Raw genomic sequence first — 17387 nt, forward strand, 5'->3', positions numbered from 1 at the left:
ATAACATTGAGGATAAAGCTATAGTTAGTGTCAGCATTTTGACAAGCAATGACAAAAAGTCAATCCACACACGTGCAGCAAATGGCTCAACTCTGAATATATACCCTAAATAACTTAATTTGTCTGTCACGTCACTCATGGATGAATTTATAAGTAATTAATTCTCAAATACTTTGGTGACAAATAAATACTGGAAAAATTAATAATTTGGAGCGGGTATATAGTTGTGTAGCTCATAAAGCAAGTACTTAAAAGACTCAACTATGTTTGTTGTTGCATCTCCCCACCCATTTACCAAGGGATATGTGTAATGCCACTGTAACTATTTAACTTTCATCTGAAGATGGTGCTGTTTATCCCTTTTTCCACAGCAAGAGAACATCCCCCAACATCCCCCAACATCCCCCAACAGCCTCGTATGGAGTAAGTCAAGCAAAAATTATCTTACATACAGGCTGCATATAGAATATATGGTGGTACTTACTGAACTGTAAAGACAAGGTTCTGTCAGACATGTATGTTGTTAAAAGTAATTACCTAGAACTTGATATATAAGTAAATGTGGTAAATACAATGTAATTGTATTCTATATTGTTTATTGGTGTGTTCAAATCAAAATACCCAGTGATTAATACACCTCCAGCATACATTTAAGCTTAGCTGGATTCAAAACTTAAACACCAAAAAAGGACAAAAGCAAATCTTTTGTACAGGGAATTAAACAGTACTTTCCTATTTCAGTAAGGAGCGTAAAAATATATAAGTACCAGTACAGGAAGATATCTGTAAAAGCACGAACGCAGACTTTTTGAGTTTTGAACACAGACTTATGTGAAAAAGTTATATAACCCCCTCTTCCCCCATGATACTGGGAAACTCGTAAATGTTTCATTACCTTTAGATTAATCAATTGCAACACATATGCTGCACTGCTGTAAGATTATTAAACATTACCTGCATGTGTCACAAAACCTAGTCAGGTGTAAGGAAAAATTTGTGCATTATCGACATGAAAATGTAGAACCTTTTTTTTCCAGCTAACACCAGAGTTAATTAGCTTATTTGTACAAGCGAAAGCTGATCTCCCCTCCTGCTGACCTGCTGATCAGCCCACACTCCTTGGGTGGAAATGTCCCCTGACCCCTCCTCTGTTTTCTGAAGCAGGTCTGAGAACGATGTTGTACTTCTTTGGCTATGTCTGAGGGTAAGAGCCCTTCAGGCCTCTCTCTCCATCTTATTATGTAGGCACTGGTTTTCATCTCCAAGTTAAACATGCTTGACTGTGAGAAGACAGACTTACCTTTTGTTTGATGGAAATGTGAGTTTGCTCCAGTGCGCTGGTTAGTTATGATCTGCTTCTTGGTGAATTAGCAGGACCCTTAAAGTGACATAAAGCTAAACACTTTGTTTATTTTGGTATTTGTATGGGCATGATTACGTGCATACTAGTAATGACCTTCATACCAATATTAAACTTCATTTTAGACTATTTTCTGAAAGAAGAAATACAACATTTCTTTATGTATTTACAATGAAGTTCTTATTTCTTTAATCCCTCAAACATTTTTACAATAAAACATGGCATATACAATGACGATAGCAGTCTCTGTTTATAGCAGTCCCTTCTCCTCACTTCCCCTGGCTGGGATCACATAGAAGGCCTAACTGTGATAAAGGCTGCACTCACACACCAGACACGTGCCTTTCTACCTTTGTGAAATAACACACGTTTACCCGAGTGTGTTGCACGTCTCTCTTCCCCTCGGCTTAAACAGCCATTTTATACCAACGTGAACTGCGCATTAAACGTTCGATTGTGCAAGAGTAAAGGGCATAGGATACAGGAATGGTCCTTGCACAAATTTGGCCTCCGCCCACTAATTATCTCGCCACACAGGAAATTATATCAGGAATGATAACTTTGATCTTGTCTTTTCCAACATTTTCAAATAAGTTCAAATAATTTTCAAATTATTTTGAAAAGTTTAGTTCCAAATAATTTGGAAAATGCAATAAAAAGAGAACATAAAAAAACACTTAACAAGTTCACACGGATTCTAAGTAATTGCTTCGGTTAGGGAGTATTGAAGGGTCTACACATATAAGCAAGTTCACATTTACCTGAAAATACCACACACATTACTGCAATGATGTTGACATTTACCTGAAAATACTACACATATAACTTCAAGCATGTTCACATTTACCTGAAAATACTGCACACATAACTGCAATGATGTTGACATTTACCTGAAAATACTACACACTTAATTGCAAGGATGTTCACAAAATTACATGTATATACTACACATATCACATCAAGGATGTTCACTTTTACCTGCAAATACTACATATCACTTCTTGGATGTTCACATTTACCTGTAAATACTACACATAACACTTCAAGGATGTTCACTTTTGCCTGAAAATACCACACATATAGTTTAAAGGATGTTCACATTTACCTGTGAATACTATGTGTGTACCTTCAATAATGTTCACATTTACCTGAAACAGAAACTGAGGTCTGAAAAACTTATACATAAAAATGTATGTACAGTTCAAATCACCAACAGTGTGACTCTTGGTCACTGTCCTGGAAGGAACATTGTGGCTGATGTAAGCTTTGCATTCGGCATTCCCCCTGAAAAACTTGGTACCACTGTGCTAAAGTGCCATGTCTCTTCAAGTGACAGAACACTGTTTAATCTGACTACAGGCACGTGAAAAGTCACAGTTGTGAGAGAAAGAGGAGAGGCTACTTATAAAGACAGTAACATAAATGACTCCTGATCATTGGTTCCTACCATCCCAGATTTAGACCAAAACAACCCTATCAATAGCCACCAGCGGTCCCTCTTGAAATAAAATACAATTAAATGTGACATTAATTCAATTGCAGTAGCAAATTAATTGAAAACACACACACACACACACACACACACACACACACACACACACACACACACACACAATTTTAATTTATTCTCACACACCCCATATCCAGTTAGAGCAAATTGATCATGTTGTGTTGTGGATATAACTGATACATGGCAAAAGACAATACCACAAGTTTTCGGAGCTGCAAACAATACTTTTATCATTTAGCATTAATGGAAAGTCCTTGCCTAGACTTCTTGCTATTTATGGCTGAAAAATAATAATGGTAAAAAAACATATCAGTTTACTTATTCATGTAAAATAGTAAGCACTTAGGAAATATATAAAATGGAAAAATATAGATTAAAATATGTCAAGATTGCACATTAGGAAAATATATGGAAACATAAAGCAGGGGCTGACTGGAGTGTCGTATTCCTGTATTTCCCATTCGAATCATACACATGTGATGTCCAGTCGGCTGTTTTTCCTGCTGGAATATGTCTGACCATAACAAATACAAATACACAGTCCATAAAATACAATACATTCAACAAGTTGAAGAAAAAATGCTTTCACACAAGTCTGTACAAATGTAAATAATAATGTTTATTCATAGTACTATGCCTCTATTGATCTTGTGTAATTTTAATGTGTGTGTGTGTGTGTGTGTGTGTGTGTGTGTGTGTGTGTGTGTGTGTGTGTGTGTGTGTGTGTGTGTGCGCGCGCACACACATATGTACACTCACTTGCGTGCTATAGTTGACTCACTACTGAGTAGTAATCACATGGTTGGACATCAGAGGTCCAGAGGAGGAAACATAATTTGCTGGAGGAAGGAACTACCCACCAGTGTGTGCAAAGAGGCTCTGCTGGAGTGGGAGGAGAAGCAGTCGGCAAACCCAGAGCAGCAGATAAGCATTCCTCTTCCCGTTCTTCCGCTCTCCCTCACGTTCTCCCGCTCACTGGGCACTTCCTTGTGCAGTGACTGGTCTTCAGTAAGATGTCATCTGCAGTGCCTCTGCACTAACACACTACGGTAAGTCGCTAAGAAATTCATTAGCTTTTCCTCTGTTTCTTAAATTTCATTATGCAGATGCAAAATGGTGATGTAATATCCAAAAACTTGGTATTTATGGTATTTAGGGTTTTTATTAGGCCAACAGTGTAGTGACAAGTTGCATTATCTTCTAAGGCTGTGTTTAGCTTTAGGCAGTGTGCCAGGCCTGATTAAAAGTTAAGTACACATTACCTCCAGTTACACCTAGTTTTGTACTTACTGAAAAAGCATAAAGCATTGTGTCAAAGAAAGCAAGCTTTGCATTTGGACAGGTTTATAGAAACTGCCATTTGGGACCAGAGTAAAACTTTCATGCTTCACCTCTGAATTCAGTGGGTTTTTTTGTAGAAGGGTTTTTTTTTCCATTCAAGCATTTTATTTACTACTACTGTATATACTTAAGTAGCATTACTGCTGCATTTAATGTTTCAGTTAGTGTTACTGTGGTTTTTCAGTAACTATTGATATATAAAAGTGTAATTGTAATTTGTATAAATGTAAACAGAAATGATAAAAAGCATGAATATAGTTAACATGATCAGAACAAGTTACATTGAGCCTCTTGAAGCTTTTTAAAAGTTATTTTAGGTTAATTTAGACACATCAGGCAAAAGTATAAATATAATATAAATATAATATTTTGATTCATGTTGTGAAACACATCTTGGAGTTGCTTTCAGTATGTTGTTTTTCCATTACCCAGTGCACAGAAAGAGGTAATAATGTGTGTGCTACCTGACAGTGGCTTCTTCAAGATGACGTCCAGCGACGCTTCCAATACCCATAGCATTCAATTATCCAACTCATGTACTGCTGGATAAACTGGTCATGATATAACAATAGCCTATTTGTAATGTTTATCTTATTTCATAGTATAGCACTCAATAGCAGGGATTAGCATTCCATAACACATTTAATTCATGTGTGTTTAAAGAAACGTGCAGAGTAAATCCAGCCTAATGTGCTATTGTTTCCATCCTCACCCGTAGTCTTCCTCCCTCTGGTGTGCACTACATACAGTCACAACCACATGACTTGACCACTTCCTTGTTCCCTTGTTCTCTGCCCACTTTAATCTGTCATTTGATGTTGACTTAAGATTGCACCTTGGATCTACAGTAATCATGCTAGATGCTGTATCATAGCATTGACCTTGCTAACACACACAAAAGACACGTTTCTTTTACGGTTTAGGAAAAAAAATTGCCATTACAAGAAATGTCTTCTTCTTCTTCCTGTTGTTATTAACATTACATTTTTTGTTATTATTACTTTTGAATTCACAGTAGGCTATAGTATGCTGTAAAGAATATTGTAATGGTAACTGATACTATTCTTTCAGATCTGTATATTCTGCTTTTGAATACTTTATGGATATACAAGGGCAGATTTAATAATAGTTTATATTTATTTTACATAGTCTCTTAATATATTTAATCTCATACTTTCTTTTATCTTAAATAGAATAGTTTGATCTAAGCATAAAGTAATTATTTTACTAAAATTACCAGAGTGAAAAATACCCTAAAATGATAGCTCGGTGTCTATTTGAGACAGAATATATGCTTTCTTGTATTCAAAAGCTATGACATACATTAGGAACACCTTGGCCTATAAGACTATGTGTTACACTGTATATAAATCATTCTGTGCTTTCTGCTCTCAGGTTATGTTGTTCTTAAGCTCCTGTTTGAACTTCAGTGAGAAAGAGAAAGGCTAAGGTCAAGTTTCAGCTGTCCCTCCACAATATCCTGCAGCATGGCCGATCTCCAGACAGCTAGCCAGCTGACTGATCATGTGACTGTACTCACCCACTATGTAAGTACTCTGAATAACTATTTGTTTATAATGTATTTCATCAACTTTGACTTCAGTGTGTTTTAAGACCCACAAAAAGTATACATGATGACCTACTGTTTCGTGAAGTTAAGATTACCTTTCAGATTTCACTGCACATGACTCAAAATGGCTATGATGACTGGAAGTATGATAAATACCTAAACATGTTATTCCCACAATACCCTACTATAGCACACTGTATGTACTGAGCGTCTATACACTGTGGTATTAAGTCACACATAGTAAAGTTCCTGACACAACATGTATGACAGTGTAAATGCATCTTTAATTTTTAGCATTCTTCAAAGTTGCTTTGTGCAGAATTTCTGGAGATATTCATGAGCAGTGGTATATAGCGGATAAGACATTCTCTATCTATCTATCTATCTATCTATCTATCTATCTATCTATCTATCTATCTATCTATCTATCTATCTATCTATCTATCTATCTATCTATCTATCTATCTATTGTTGTTTTCCTTTTTGAAATCTGGGCTGTGTGGTGGGCCCATAGTGCCCCCCTCTCACCCGGGTTGTTCCCTGGTTTGCATCATATCCTCTGAAAGTGCTCTCTGGGCTGATTCAGCTCTTTCCAGTTCATGTTTTGGAACCAGTTCCAGCTATCTCTCTCTCTCTCTCTCTCTCTATCTCTCTCACTGATACCTTTTCACTTTGTTTTGCAAAAAGAGCAAGTTTCAAATGTATATACTTCTTTGTATAAAAACATATTCTCTCAATAGCAATGGCAACGGGCAATGAAGTAAAAACCTGTTGCTGATCAAGTGAAACTGGATGATTGACACTGTAGTCAGCTGACAATCTTAAAAACAACCCTGAATTTAGTTACAGTGAGAAAATGCTCATTCAGTCCCAGATTCTGTTTGTTACTCCAACAACTTAACTCAATACAACTCTAACTAGAGTAAAGTATAGGAAAAATGGATCAATCTATGGGACGGATTATAATTATTATGTGTATGAAAATAAACTACAGGTGCTAACCATAAAGTAAAAATAAGGTATCACTCCCTTAGCATCGTGATACATAAAACCACATTCATTCTTACAGATTTTATCTGAAATTTAATTGCCTAATCAAATTTCATAAAAAATGTATGACTTACAAGTAGGCAGTGTATCTGGTTTATGGCCCAGTACTTGCAGAATGGCACAATCTGATTGGTGTCAAAAGAGAAAAATTGTGTATTGAGGGTAACTTGGTTTGCTGCTATTGGCTACTATCCTTATTACAAGCAAAAAGGTAATGATTAAACTGCTTGAGCCATGACTGTATGTTGTTTGTGTGATTTGGGGGAAGCTCGGAAAGTCAGTAATTGCAGTTTAAGGGCCCAGTTTTATGAAACTGAATCTATATCTTCTTCCAGCTCTAGTCATGTGATAAGGGATGTAAGTTGCATTATTGTGAGGTCTGTTTTATGAACATACAGTAAATGTGCTTCAAAGAAGAGCTTGTTATTGTTCTTTATTTGAAGAACTCGCTGAGGTTCAATGGAGTTCCTTTACACTAAGGTCAGTATTTTTCCAGAGAAAACCCTACTTGAGCAGCCCCTGGTCTGTGTGCTTATACGAACTCTGAAGAGAAGTCTGATGAAACGGGTGAAATCTGTAAACCTGGAAATGCAAATGTGACATTTTTAAATAACTTAGCATTATACTGTTATATCATAACAACATAATGAATTTAAATAACAATTATACAAATGTGCAAACCAATTCTCAATGTATAAGTACGATTATGCTTAATTTTAAATGAAGTGAAACATAAATCAAGAATGTATAAAATATTAATGAACTTACCTACTTGAGTACTGATGCACTTGGGATTGTATATCTTAAACAGTTGTTTTCACACAAAAAATTGTAAATTGTAAAATGTGATTAGAATATAATTCATTCCTGATATTTGCATTTTTACATGCATTCTTTCAAAGCAAAAAAAAAAAAAAAAAAACGCTATTCCTTCATAATAACCCAGAAAATGGCTTTTGTTCCAAGACTTGAAACGATTTAACGTGTACATAACTGGCACACCTTTTGCACACAGGTGCACAGAGTCAAATCCCCACCAAAGATTTGGATGCAAATAGTTTTCTTCAAGAAATAATTAAACGCTCAACATAAAGTTAACAAGAATATGTCTATTTACTTGGTATGAGTGGGACAGCACAAACAAAGAATGAAAACCAAATGCTGAGAGAGTGCCATCCCATCAGACCATGCAAATCCCATTTGAATGAACGTTGGGTCCAGCAGTGCTTCTGGGGTCCTCTCACCTTCTTAGTTGAATGGGAGATGCTGTTTACTGCTTGAGCAGGAGAATATTATATACTGATAAGGTGCAAAGCCTCAGCCCATATGGCACTACGATCATGGTGTTCATGCAGCCTCATATGCTTCCACTGCATCAGAAGAACCTGAACTTCTGTCTCTTTTGTGTTTCTTCATTTCCAACTTCTTCCACTGCTCTTTCCACCCATCATTGGCTGCTTCAGTCTTTCCAGGACACCGTGTGGTCTGTGCCTGTAACGTCTTCCAGGCTTGGACACCTGCCTGATCTTCCTACCCTGCCTGAAAGATCTGCGTGTGATCGTTGTAGGTGACGTCTTTCGCTGTGACTGCGAGCCCCACTGTATAGTCTCAGTATTTGTACAGGCAGATCAGCAGAGTGTACACACCTACGACAAAGCAACGCGTCTGTTTCCTGGTTGCTCCTGCAGGTGTACTGCTGAGAGTCTGTGGTTGTGCGCCCCCCCCCCCCCCCCCCCCCCCCTGTGAACAGTGCAGCTGTTTCCTGCTTGTCCCTGTGCCACCGCACCTGACATTTCTGCCTCCTCCAAGTCCTTCTTTTGTCTGTCAATTCTTTGTATGTGAAAGTATATTGATTTCATAGGGAATCATCATCAGGGATTTCATATTCCATGTCCCATGTCTCCTAGTAATTACATTTTCTGAGTGAAATTTCCTTACAGTCTTGATGAACTTGCACTGAGCCATCAAAGAGCCAACATAATTTCAGAAGCTTTACTGCATGAAATTTTAGATATTAACAACTTAATACACAAAAGAATATGAATTTTGAGAGGCTGGATTAAATTGCTTGGATTTTAATTGTTTGTGGTTAGTAACTAGCCAGAGCTAAATGCTAAGCCACTGTTAAATCACTAATTGTACCACACATCAAAATGGAGGAAATGTTGTTGTTGCCTGTCTTCAGCTCCAGCCTGTTTTGTGTAGAGATGGGCAGATTTGAACAGTTAATGAGCCTTAATAGTGGGAATTGCTTTCTCACTTCCTAAGAGCTGCTGCTGAGTCTGCATCCATTGTTTCTGTGTTATTTACTATCTCACCTTTGGTCTTGTGGTTTGCTTTAACCTCTCGTCCCTCATAACAAAAACTCTTTTCTGCTGCTTTAGGTAAAAGTAGTGTCTTCTCTTGTGTCTTCTCAACTGGCCAAGAGATTTTCTCAGAGGTTTATGATCAGGCCTTGCTCATCTCCCCTTTCCTCACCCTACTATAATATCCCCATCGGTACCACTAGCACATATCTGGCCAAGGTCAATATTATTTTTGCATTTAAAGTCTTGCTTTTTTAAATTTTTACTTTACTTTAACTTTGGACTTCCTATTCCTTACGTCCAATCTCATAAAACTCATTTGTATTTGAATTTCTTTTTATCATTCTGGTCATTGTATCCTCTCTAACTTTATTTCTTTAGTTTAAGCTTGATCACATCAAACATACATTGTTTAGCTTTGTTGACTCTCTCTCTCTCTCTCTCTCTCTCTCTCTCTCACACTCTCTCACTCTCTCTCTCCCCTAAACACCTAGACTACATCTCTTTTGTGTTTCTTCATTTCCATCTGTGTTTCCCTTGCCAACATCTGCATTATGTATCTCTGGTTTTGGCCAACATTTCTTTCTTCCTCTAAAATTCTGTCTCTTCTCCTCTATGACCTGAATCGGATGCCTCTCTGTTCTGTGGCTATTATGGTCTGTGTACCAGTTGTTGGTTGATTATGCCAAGACATTTCAACTATGCTGAGCTCTGTATTTTCACATGTATTTTCTTCCATTTTGTTGTTGATTTACTCCTGTGTATCAGATCATTGTCTGGTTGCATCAGCCAATGTCCGTTAAGCTTCAAGTGTTGGTCTGTTCCAGTAAACCTGCAATTGAGAACCCGTCATTCTCTGTATAATAGCAAAGCTGTCCAAGTCCCGAGGCAGACAAGCTGCTCTAGATTGTGGTGTAAAAAAATTGACATAGAATGAACAAAAAAAAACATAATTTGTATGTGTACTCACTTTTGCTATACCTCAACCAAGCTAGGGTTCTCAAGGTATGCTGCTTGACTTCGTCTTAACTCAGGCGGGGCTACAGAACATGGCTTAGTGTTAAAAGTAGGGCACTCACAGCATACAGTGTGCTGTAAAATCCTCCACAGTACTCCCAGGACCTGGCTCAAGCCCTTCCAGCAGACAGGGCAGCCAAACAAAAGTCTGACCTGTGTCTTAAGACTTAAGTCTTCGTTCGGAAAATAAACAATAGCCTGAATGTTTGCAACAAACTGCCTATTTGGATTGCAACAATCTGGCATCATATTTAACTGCTGGACATGCCCCAGGTCAAATAGATTACAAAGATTCCTGAGAACCACCACAGTTTGGCATTGTACCAAGAACTAATACTAATAACTCTTACAATTATAGAGTGTAGCTTATAGAACACTGATGTAGGTTAATGCTTATATTAATTAAGCTACTGTCATTAGACGGGAGTCATGTAAACGTGCAGACAAACAGGATGATGGGGCCAGGTGACCACATCTGACCCTCAGAAAGTGGTTAAGACAAAAAAACACAAGAGATGACATTACAGGGAAGCAGTGATTAACCATAAGTGAGGAAGGCAGTGAGAATTCATTCTTTCATTCAGCCACTGCTGTTTTCTCCACTGTATGCCGTTATTCACTGTATAAAAAAATTATGATTTTTCCAGGCAAAATATCTTCCACCCTGGGTTCAAATGCCCACACTAAAGGTGTTTTCTGAGGTTTAGGATTGCTGTAGCTGTATCAAATGCTTGAATCTGTTGTCAGCATGTAACATGAAGATTCCCAGGGGTTTTGGAAGCCTTTGGACTGTAATAGCTAAACAATATTCACAGTTTATTTTCTGACCCCCTGCCAGAAGTCTTCAGTTTAACTTCAGTTAAAGGTTACTTATAACTACAATTAACTATTGTTTCAGTACGAGAAGTTAGAAGTCCTTTTATGAATTCTTAGCGTCATATCTGTGTCTGACCTTCAGTTTATTTAGTAAGGTCAGCTTTACAGTCCTGAATAGAGATTACCTGAAGGAGAACAAACATGTCAATATTTACCTTTGAGGAAATGTCGAAGTGTACGTCTGAAAAAAAAAGATTGCTTTGATCTAGATTATCTAAATCGCGTATGAGCTTATGACCACACGCGTTGGTCCTCACGCAGAGAACCAACACTGTTTGTCTTTAATCACGATGAGGAGAGAGCGGATAGCCAATGCGTCCAGTCTGATACCAAAGCCACCGATACTCCAGGTTCACTGCAGTAGTGACGGGGCATTCACGTACTCTGCTGCTCACATTGTTAAGAGCACTGGCGGCATTAGGCAGAGTTGGCACGGGCAGTATCACTGGACGTCTCACTACTCCACTGCTTGTGAAACCAAACCATGAGTGAGGTAGGTTTGATTCTTAGGCAGGGCCGTCGACTGGCTGGAACCAGGAACACTGTAAAGAAACATTTACTAATAAAAATACTAAAATGATACTGTAAAAACAGCCCTTTGAACTGAGTCATATATAAATGTCTATTGTGTTGTTAAATGTTTGGTTTTCCACAAATCCTGGGATGGTTCTTATTTTGATTGAATGATAAGGAATACCTTCTCTCCACTTACTTTGTTTGTGTTATTTGTATCTAGTATCCACTTCTTCTCTTACTTTCAATTTTCTCTGTTTGTCTTACTTGGGTCTTGTATTGGCTGTAATATTTTCTTTTCCATATCTTGTTAGTAGTTACACCATTTTTGAGCCAGTTCTTATGGAGTTAAATTCACTCAGAGTTAAATTATAATAACTAACTCTGCAGAGCTGCATCTAATCCCTGAGATTTAACCTTGCACACACTTGGAAGGCTCTGGACTCCAAGTGTTCCGTAATCCCTCTAGGTCTGTAAGCTCACACCTCTGACCGTTACATCTTGATGAGGTACTATGCATCCATGTTCAAAACAGTTTGAGCAATGACTTGAAGCTCCAGTGATCTGTCTCTTCCTTCCAGTGGGTGGTCATATTTTATGTTTGTTCTCACTCTTGGGTCTTCTGCCAGAGGGCTGCTGGGAGTTTGAGGGTGAAGCGCAATGTTGTCGTTTTTTCTGGGATTATGTTCTGCTGGACTGGAATTGATGTTGTCATTTCTGTACGGTGTTTGATCCACTCCTTCAGATTATGGGAGTCAGCCTCATGTGACCCCTTTCATCACTGGAACAACTTTCCTGGACACTCTTATACAGTTGTAATTGTATTTTGACGCGGTTCTCTCCAGAAGTGTGGCTAATGCCTTTTCAAATGTCATGTTTCCAGCCTGCGCTCACAGGTCCTGGGACACAGAGAGAGGAAGAGGAGGATGAAGGAGACCTGAACAAGGCCTTGGGTGTTCAGAGATTCCAGCAGATCCTCAGTCCCAATCTCAGAGTGCCGAGCGAGCAGAAGCGGAACTACAACGAGGAGGACTTCGAATGTGAACTTACTTTCTATATTCTTACCGTCTCTATATGTTTTGGCTTTCTATCCACTAGTCTAACTTACTGTAGCCATAACTTAACCAGTCTGTAAATGCTATTGGTCTCTATATGAGTCTACACAGGCTTTCTCTCTCTTTCTGTCTGTCTTAGCCTTAGTTTATTGCATCTGCATGCTTCAACTCCATATAAGAGTCTCTCTTTGCTGACTCAACTTTAGCATCTTCACATGCATTTTGTTGTCTGTGAAGTTAAAAACCAGAATGTGAGGGTGTTTTGATCTACACTGTGTGAACAATACAGGTTCCCCGGGTTTCCTGCATTCACTAAGAAGAGTAAGATTTATTCAGGGCAAATCCATAAGCAAAATCATTAGAATGGTCATATTTTGAGGGTAATCAGAGTCATATTTTGAGGGTAATCAGAGCTTCAAACATAACTAACACAAATGGACATGATAAATGAAAGTAAAACATGAGAAAACGAGGCAAAATATAGCTGAGCTAGTTACAGGCTAGGATAACGACACACGGAGGCAAGAACTGTGACATGTGACCTGTGACAAAGAACTGAAAACACTGGATATATAGGATAACAAGTACTAATAACAAGACACGGGTGAGGAGAGACTAAATGATGGGCGTGGAAACCAAACAAAAACAAAAAGAACATGCAAAATGAAAACAAAGATGTGATTGACAGGTGGGGGCGGGTCTAGGCATGACAGACTGTGGAGGCAGGCAGAAAAAGTATTCCAATTATTCCGATTCGAATTTTGTTGACATGTTATGTAGATGTAATCTTAAATTAGGGATGATTACTATACTTTAACCTTCAAGCCATTGTTACTGTCCTTATATTCTTCAAAGCAAAAGAAGAAATGTTTTGTTTCTTTGAAGTGAACATGAAAATAAAATTAGATTAATGGTTTTGTTTTGACAAACCCACTTGCAAACCACTTCATATAAATTTCTTTAGCAGTAGATAACAGAGTGGAACTCTTTGAATTTGCTTCAAACTTTGGATCTGTGCAAAAGTTTAAAAGTGAAAATGAATGAGGTCATAAAATCAAAATGGTGTCCAACTCTCCATACTGCTGCTTCATGTTCCATCTTCAGATCATCGTCAGTCCTCCCACCACATCCACCACCCTCTGTCCAAGCTCCACTGTGACAGCAAGAGAAGACGAAGTGGAAAGAAAAGGAAGAAGACCAGGGATGTGGGGAAAGTGAGTCCCAGTGCCAGTGGGGCTTTGACCCCAGAGGAAGCAGAGGAAGAGGAGGAGGAAGAAGATGAATCTGTCAGTCATGCAGACAGCACTGTCCCCAGACCAGAGCATGATGTTGGGGAAGGTGTTCAGGTATTGGCACAGTCCGAGATTCTTGCAGCGGGTCAGATGAGCAGAACTTGATAAACTAATGAATTCCTATGAGTTTCTTTGAATACACTAGCAAAGTTTTTCACCATGCTGGTTGTGGAGATCCCCGATCCTTGATGAATCTCCTCAACAAGGAATTTAAACTCTATTTACATAAATACTACACATAAATTATGTTTGGTTAAATTCGTTAAGTTTAATGGCTTAATTTGGTCTTCAAGTTTGGGCTCACCAAAATTAGGCTCACCAAGTAAAACACTAGAAATGCTGACAAATTCTTATGAGTGTAAGATGCTATAGCCCACAGCCACCACAGGGGGTGCTAGAGTGGCTAGAGAAAGAAGATGTGGCACTGATCCATTGAGAATGGCATCAAATCTGTTTTTATTCTGCCCAGTTCTTTGTGTCCGATGACGACCCCCACCTTTCAGTGCTGGATGACTCAGAGAGTTTCACTCCTACCCAAGGCGCCCAGATGTTACCAGTCTCCTCTGTGGTGACTGAACATCTCTCTCACGCTGAGTAAGTCACGCTGCTTCAGGTCCTCATTTGAAACTTCAATGACATTGCAACTATTGAACAGTTCTTTAGTGACAGTAGAAGATTCTCTTGAAGTAATCAATGGATTTGCAGCTCTAGAGGAGGAGCATTCAATATTCAGACTGAATTCAGTATTCAGACTTCCCAAGAAAGCTCTGTAATTTGGAACATGTTTCAGGGCAATGGAATTTGATTTGTTTCTTTTTTTCTGTGGTCTCAGCTCGGCCTGTTGTGGGTGTGTTTCTTCAAAATGTTTGTTTTCTGTCAACTATCTGATTTGACATTTGACCAGCTCTAAGTACCTCTGTGCACGTTACTGGCATCTACTGTCTCTATCTGTAAAAGACTGTTCTGCTCCATCTGGCTGAAATCATGCATGACGTCTGTTGACCTGATTATATTTCATTCCAAAAAATGTTTAGTAGTCCAGAATCCATCTTGATGATGACTTCTACTCTAGAGAGGATATGCAGTTTCCTTGAGAATGTTTGGCATTATATTCATGTTTGTGTACATGAAAGTTCTTGTGTTTGGCCTGTGATTACAAGTTTATCCATTTAATTGATCAATTTAGTTAAAAGTATTTATTTACCAGGCTTACAGTCACTTGGTCTTACAAAAAAAACTAAACAAAAATAAACACTCATTTAACTCCTAGGTTGGCCACTCCAGAAAATAATGTGCTTTCCTGATCTTTGTGTTTCGGGCCTGGTTTGGCTTAAGTAAGGATATAATGTGCTTATACTGTATGCTGCATGATTCCCAAGCTGTGAGCTGGTTCAGTAGCAAGAGTCCCACCTCCTTCCAGAATAACCTCTGTCCCATTACTGAGCCGTCGCTATTAGCAACTGTATTTTTTCCCTTGATCTGCCTGCCTTGTTCTCCTTTCTCTGGAGTTGTACTGGTCTATTTCCATAATACCTACATGCCTCTACATCCATCCAGTTTAGGATCTCTTATCTATCTGGGTCATCAACCTTTTCTCTTCCCTCTGTCATTTTGTATTTAATACTGTCGGAAGTCATGGTAAGTCTTGTTTTATGATTTGATTTTGATTTCACGATGCTGTGTAGACGCAATCTGTTTGCACTAGCATTTAGTGATTTGAGCTGTAGTTTAACTGTTCTAGTTGCAGTCGTGATTACCTGTAAATGCAGATTTCTCTAGAATTAAATGTAGAACTCTATATCATTAAATCAAGTGTTTTACCCTTTAACAAAGATTTGCTTTGATTTGTGAATTTTATGTGCGTTGGAGATGACGGACACAGTAAACAGAGTGTGGAACTGTTAACAGGAACTCTGTTAAATAAAAAGAAAATTGCAAAAAAACATTCTTATGCTGAAAAAAACTTACACATACAATACACACACACACACACACACACACACACACACACACACACACACACACACACACACACACACACACACACACACACACACCCATCTGCTTGCTTGGTACCAGGAGAATGTGTTCTGGTGACTTTGCTGTTTGCATCAAAGGACAGTATAGAATATAGAATATGTTCAATATAGAATTGTATGGAAAATAATTAATATAAGGAACAATTCAATATTGTATTTACACAGTATAAAGTGTGAAGACAGAAAATGTGATTGAAACTGTGAAATTAATATTGAAATAATTGATCTGCTTTGGAGTTTTTTTTTATAAACATACCTTTTTTTCTTTATTAGTACCAGTTTGTAAAATACTTTTTGCATTTTACATCATGTGTTTTTGTATCATTTAGCATACAGAGGTATGCACTATAGAGGTGTGTACATTAATATAGGGTTTCATATAGGGTTTCATACAAGATTTCATTTAAGGTTTCATGCAGGGTTTCATTTAGGGTTTCATGCAGGGTTTCATACAGTGTTTCATTTAGGGTTCCATACAGGGTTTCATACAGTGTTTCATTTAGGGTTTCATACAGGGTTTCATGCAGGGTTTCATACAGTGTTTTATACAGGGTTTCATTATACAGGGTTTCATTTAGGGTTCCATGCAGGGTTTCATACAGCGTTTCATATAGTGTTAACTAACCCTTTTTATTTTCTCTTTACCACAGTACTCCTGAAGCCAAACCTCCACCGTGTGAGTCCGTCTCACTCCCCTGTGCGTCCTCAACAAACCGCAGTCACGATCTTCCACAGCAGCACCTCACGGGCATCATGACGGGCACGGAGGGAACCAAGTACCAGCGCATCCCTGCCGAAGAGTCCGAGACGCACACCCTCGCCTCCGCGCACCTGGATGGCATTAAAAGTACGTGGGTGATTAAACTTAACGCTGTATTTGTCTTAATGAATGAGGCTTGTAGTTCTGCGTTCTTCTTCTCCAAAACACCAGACTAACGTGATGTAGATTGATGTTGTCCAGCAGAACCTTAAATAATTGTGTTGAACAGGAAAGTCACTAAAGGAAACTGTGACCAGTAACAAAACCAACATCCGTGATGAATGTAACTATTATTAATAAAACCTGGTGATTTGGCTAGCTTTCTGCTTTAAATTCTGCTTTAAATGCAAGATGAGTCTCATAACGGAGACATGTGCATAACAAAAATATTCAAGATTCTCTTTTCCCTTTACAGGGAAATGTATCTGAATTTGTTTAAATTAAGGTTAAATGTCTGACTTTGTTTCAAAGCCTTCATGTCTGGCCAGGTGGTCACAAATCCTTAAAAATTATTATTGATAAATGTCAGTACAGTCAATAATTAATAATATTAATAAAATCAATAATATCAATATTTAAGGCCTGGCTCAGCATCTGTTTAACTGAAAGCAGTTATGTGATGGAGTAGGAAGAGGAACATGAATCTATCCAATCACAGCTCTTCACTCTAGATGAAGAGGAGCATGAATCCATCCAAT

The 17387-nt window shown here is 38.2% G+C and overlaps 1 protein-coding gene across 5 annotated transcripts in view; it reads left to right on the forward strand.

Moving 5' to 3' along the window:
• slc4a2b (solute carrier family 4 member 2b) overlaps positions 1 to 17387 on the forward strand; it is a 34066-nt gene that overhangs the window by 944 nt on the left and 15735 nt on the right. For 2 of the 5 annotated variants that reach the window (XM_077012285.1, XM_077012287.1), the window contains 7 exons: positions 372 to 423; positions 3643 to 3919; positions 5607 to 5758; positions 12427 to 12583; positions 13703 to 13944; positions 14360 to 14484; positions 16580 to 16776. In XM_077012285.1, the coding sequence (XP_076868400.1) occupies positions 5699 to 5758; positions 12427 to 12583; positions 13703 to 13944; positions 14360 to 14484; positions 16580 to 16776 (781 nt within the window). In that variant the 5' untranslated portion in view covers positions 372 to 423; positions 3643 to 3919; positions 5607 to 5698. Of the gene's footprint in view, positions 1 to 371; positions 424 to 1186; positions 1205 to 3601; positions 3920 to 5606; positions 5759 to 12426; positions 12584 to 13702; positions 13945 to 14359; positions 14485 to 14515; positions 15529 to 16579; positions 16777 to 17387 lie in introns of those variants that run through there. The other 3 variants (XM_077012286.1, XM_077012288.1, XM_077012289.1) reach the window with 3 other exon arrangements.

Source organism: Brachyhypopomus gauderio, chromosome 7 (assembly GCF_052324685.1).
Source record: "Brachyhypopomus gauderio isolate BG-103 chromosome 7, BGAUD_0.2, whole genome shotgun sequence".
Lineage (NCBI taxonomy): Eukaryota > Metazoa > Chordata > Actinopteri > Gymnotiformes > Hypopomidae > Brachyhypopomus > Brachyhypopomus gauderio.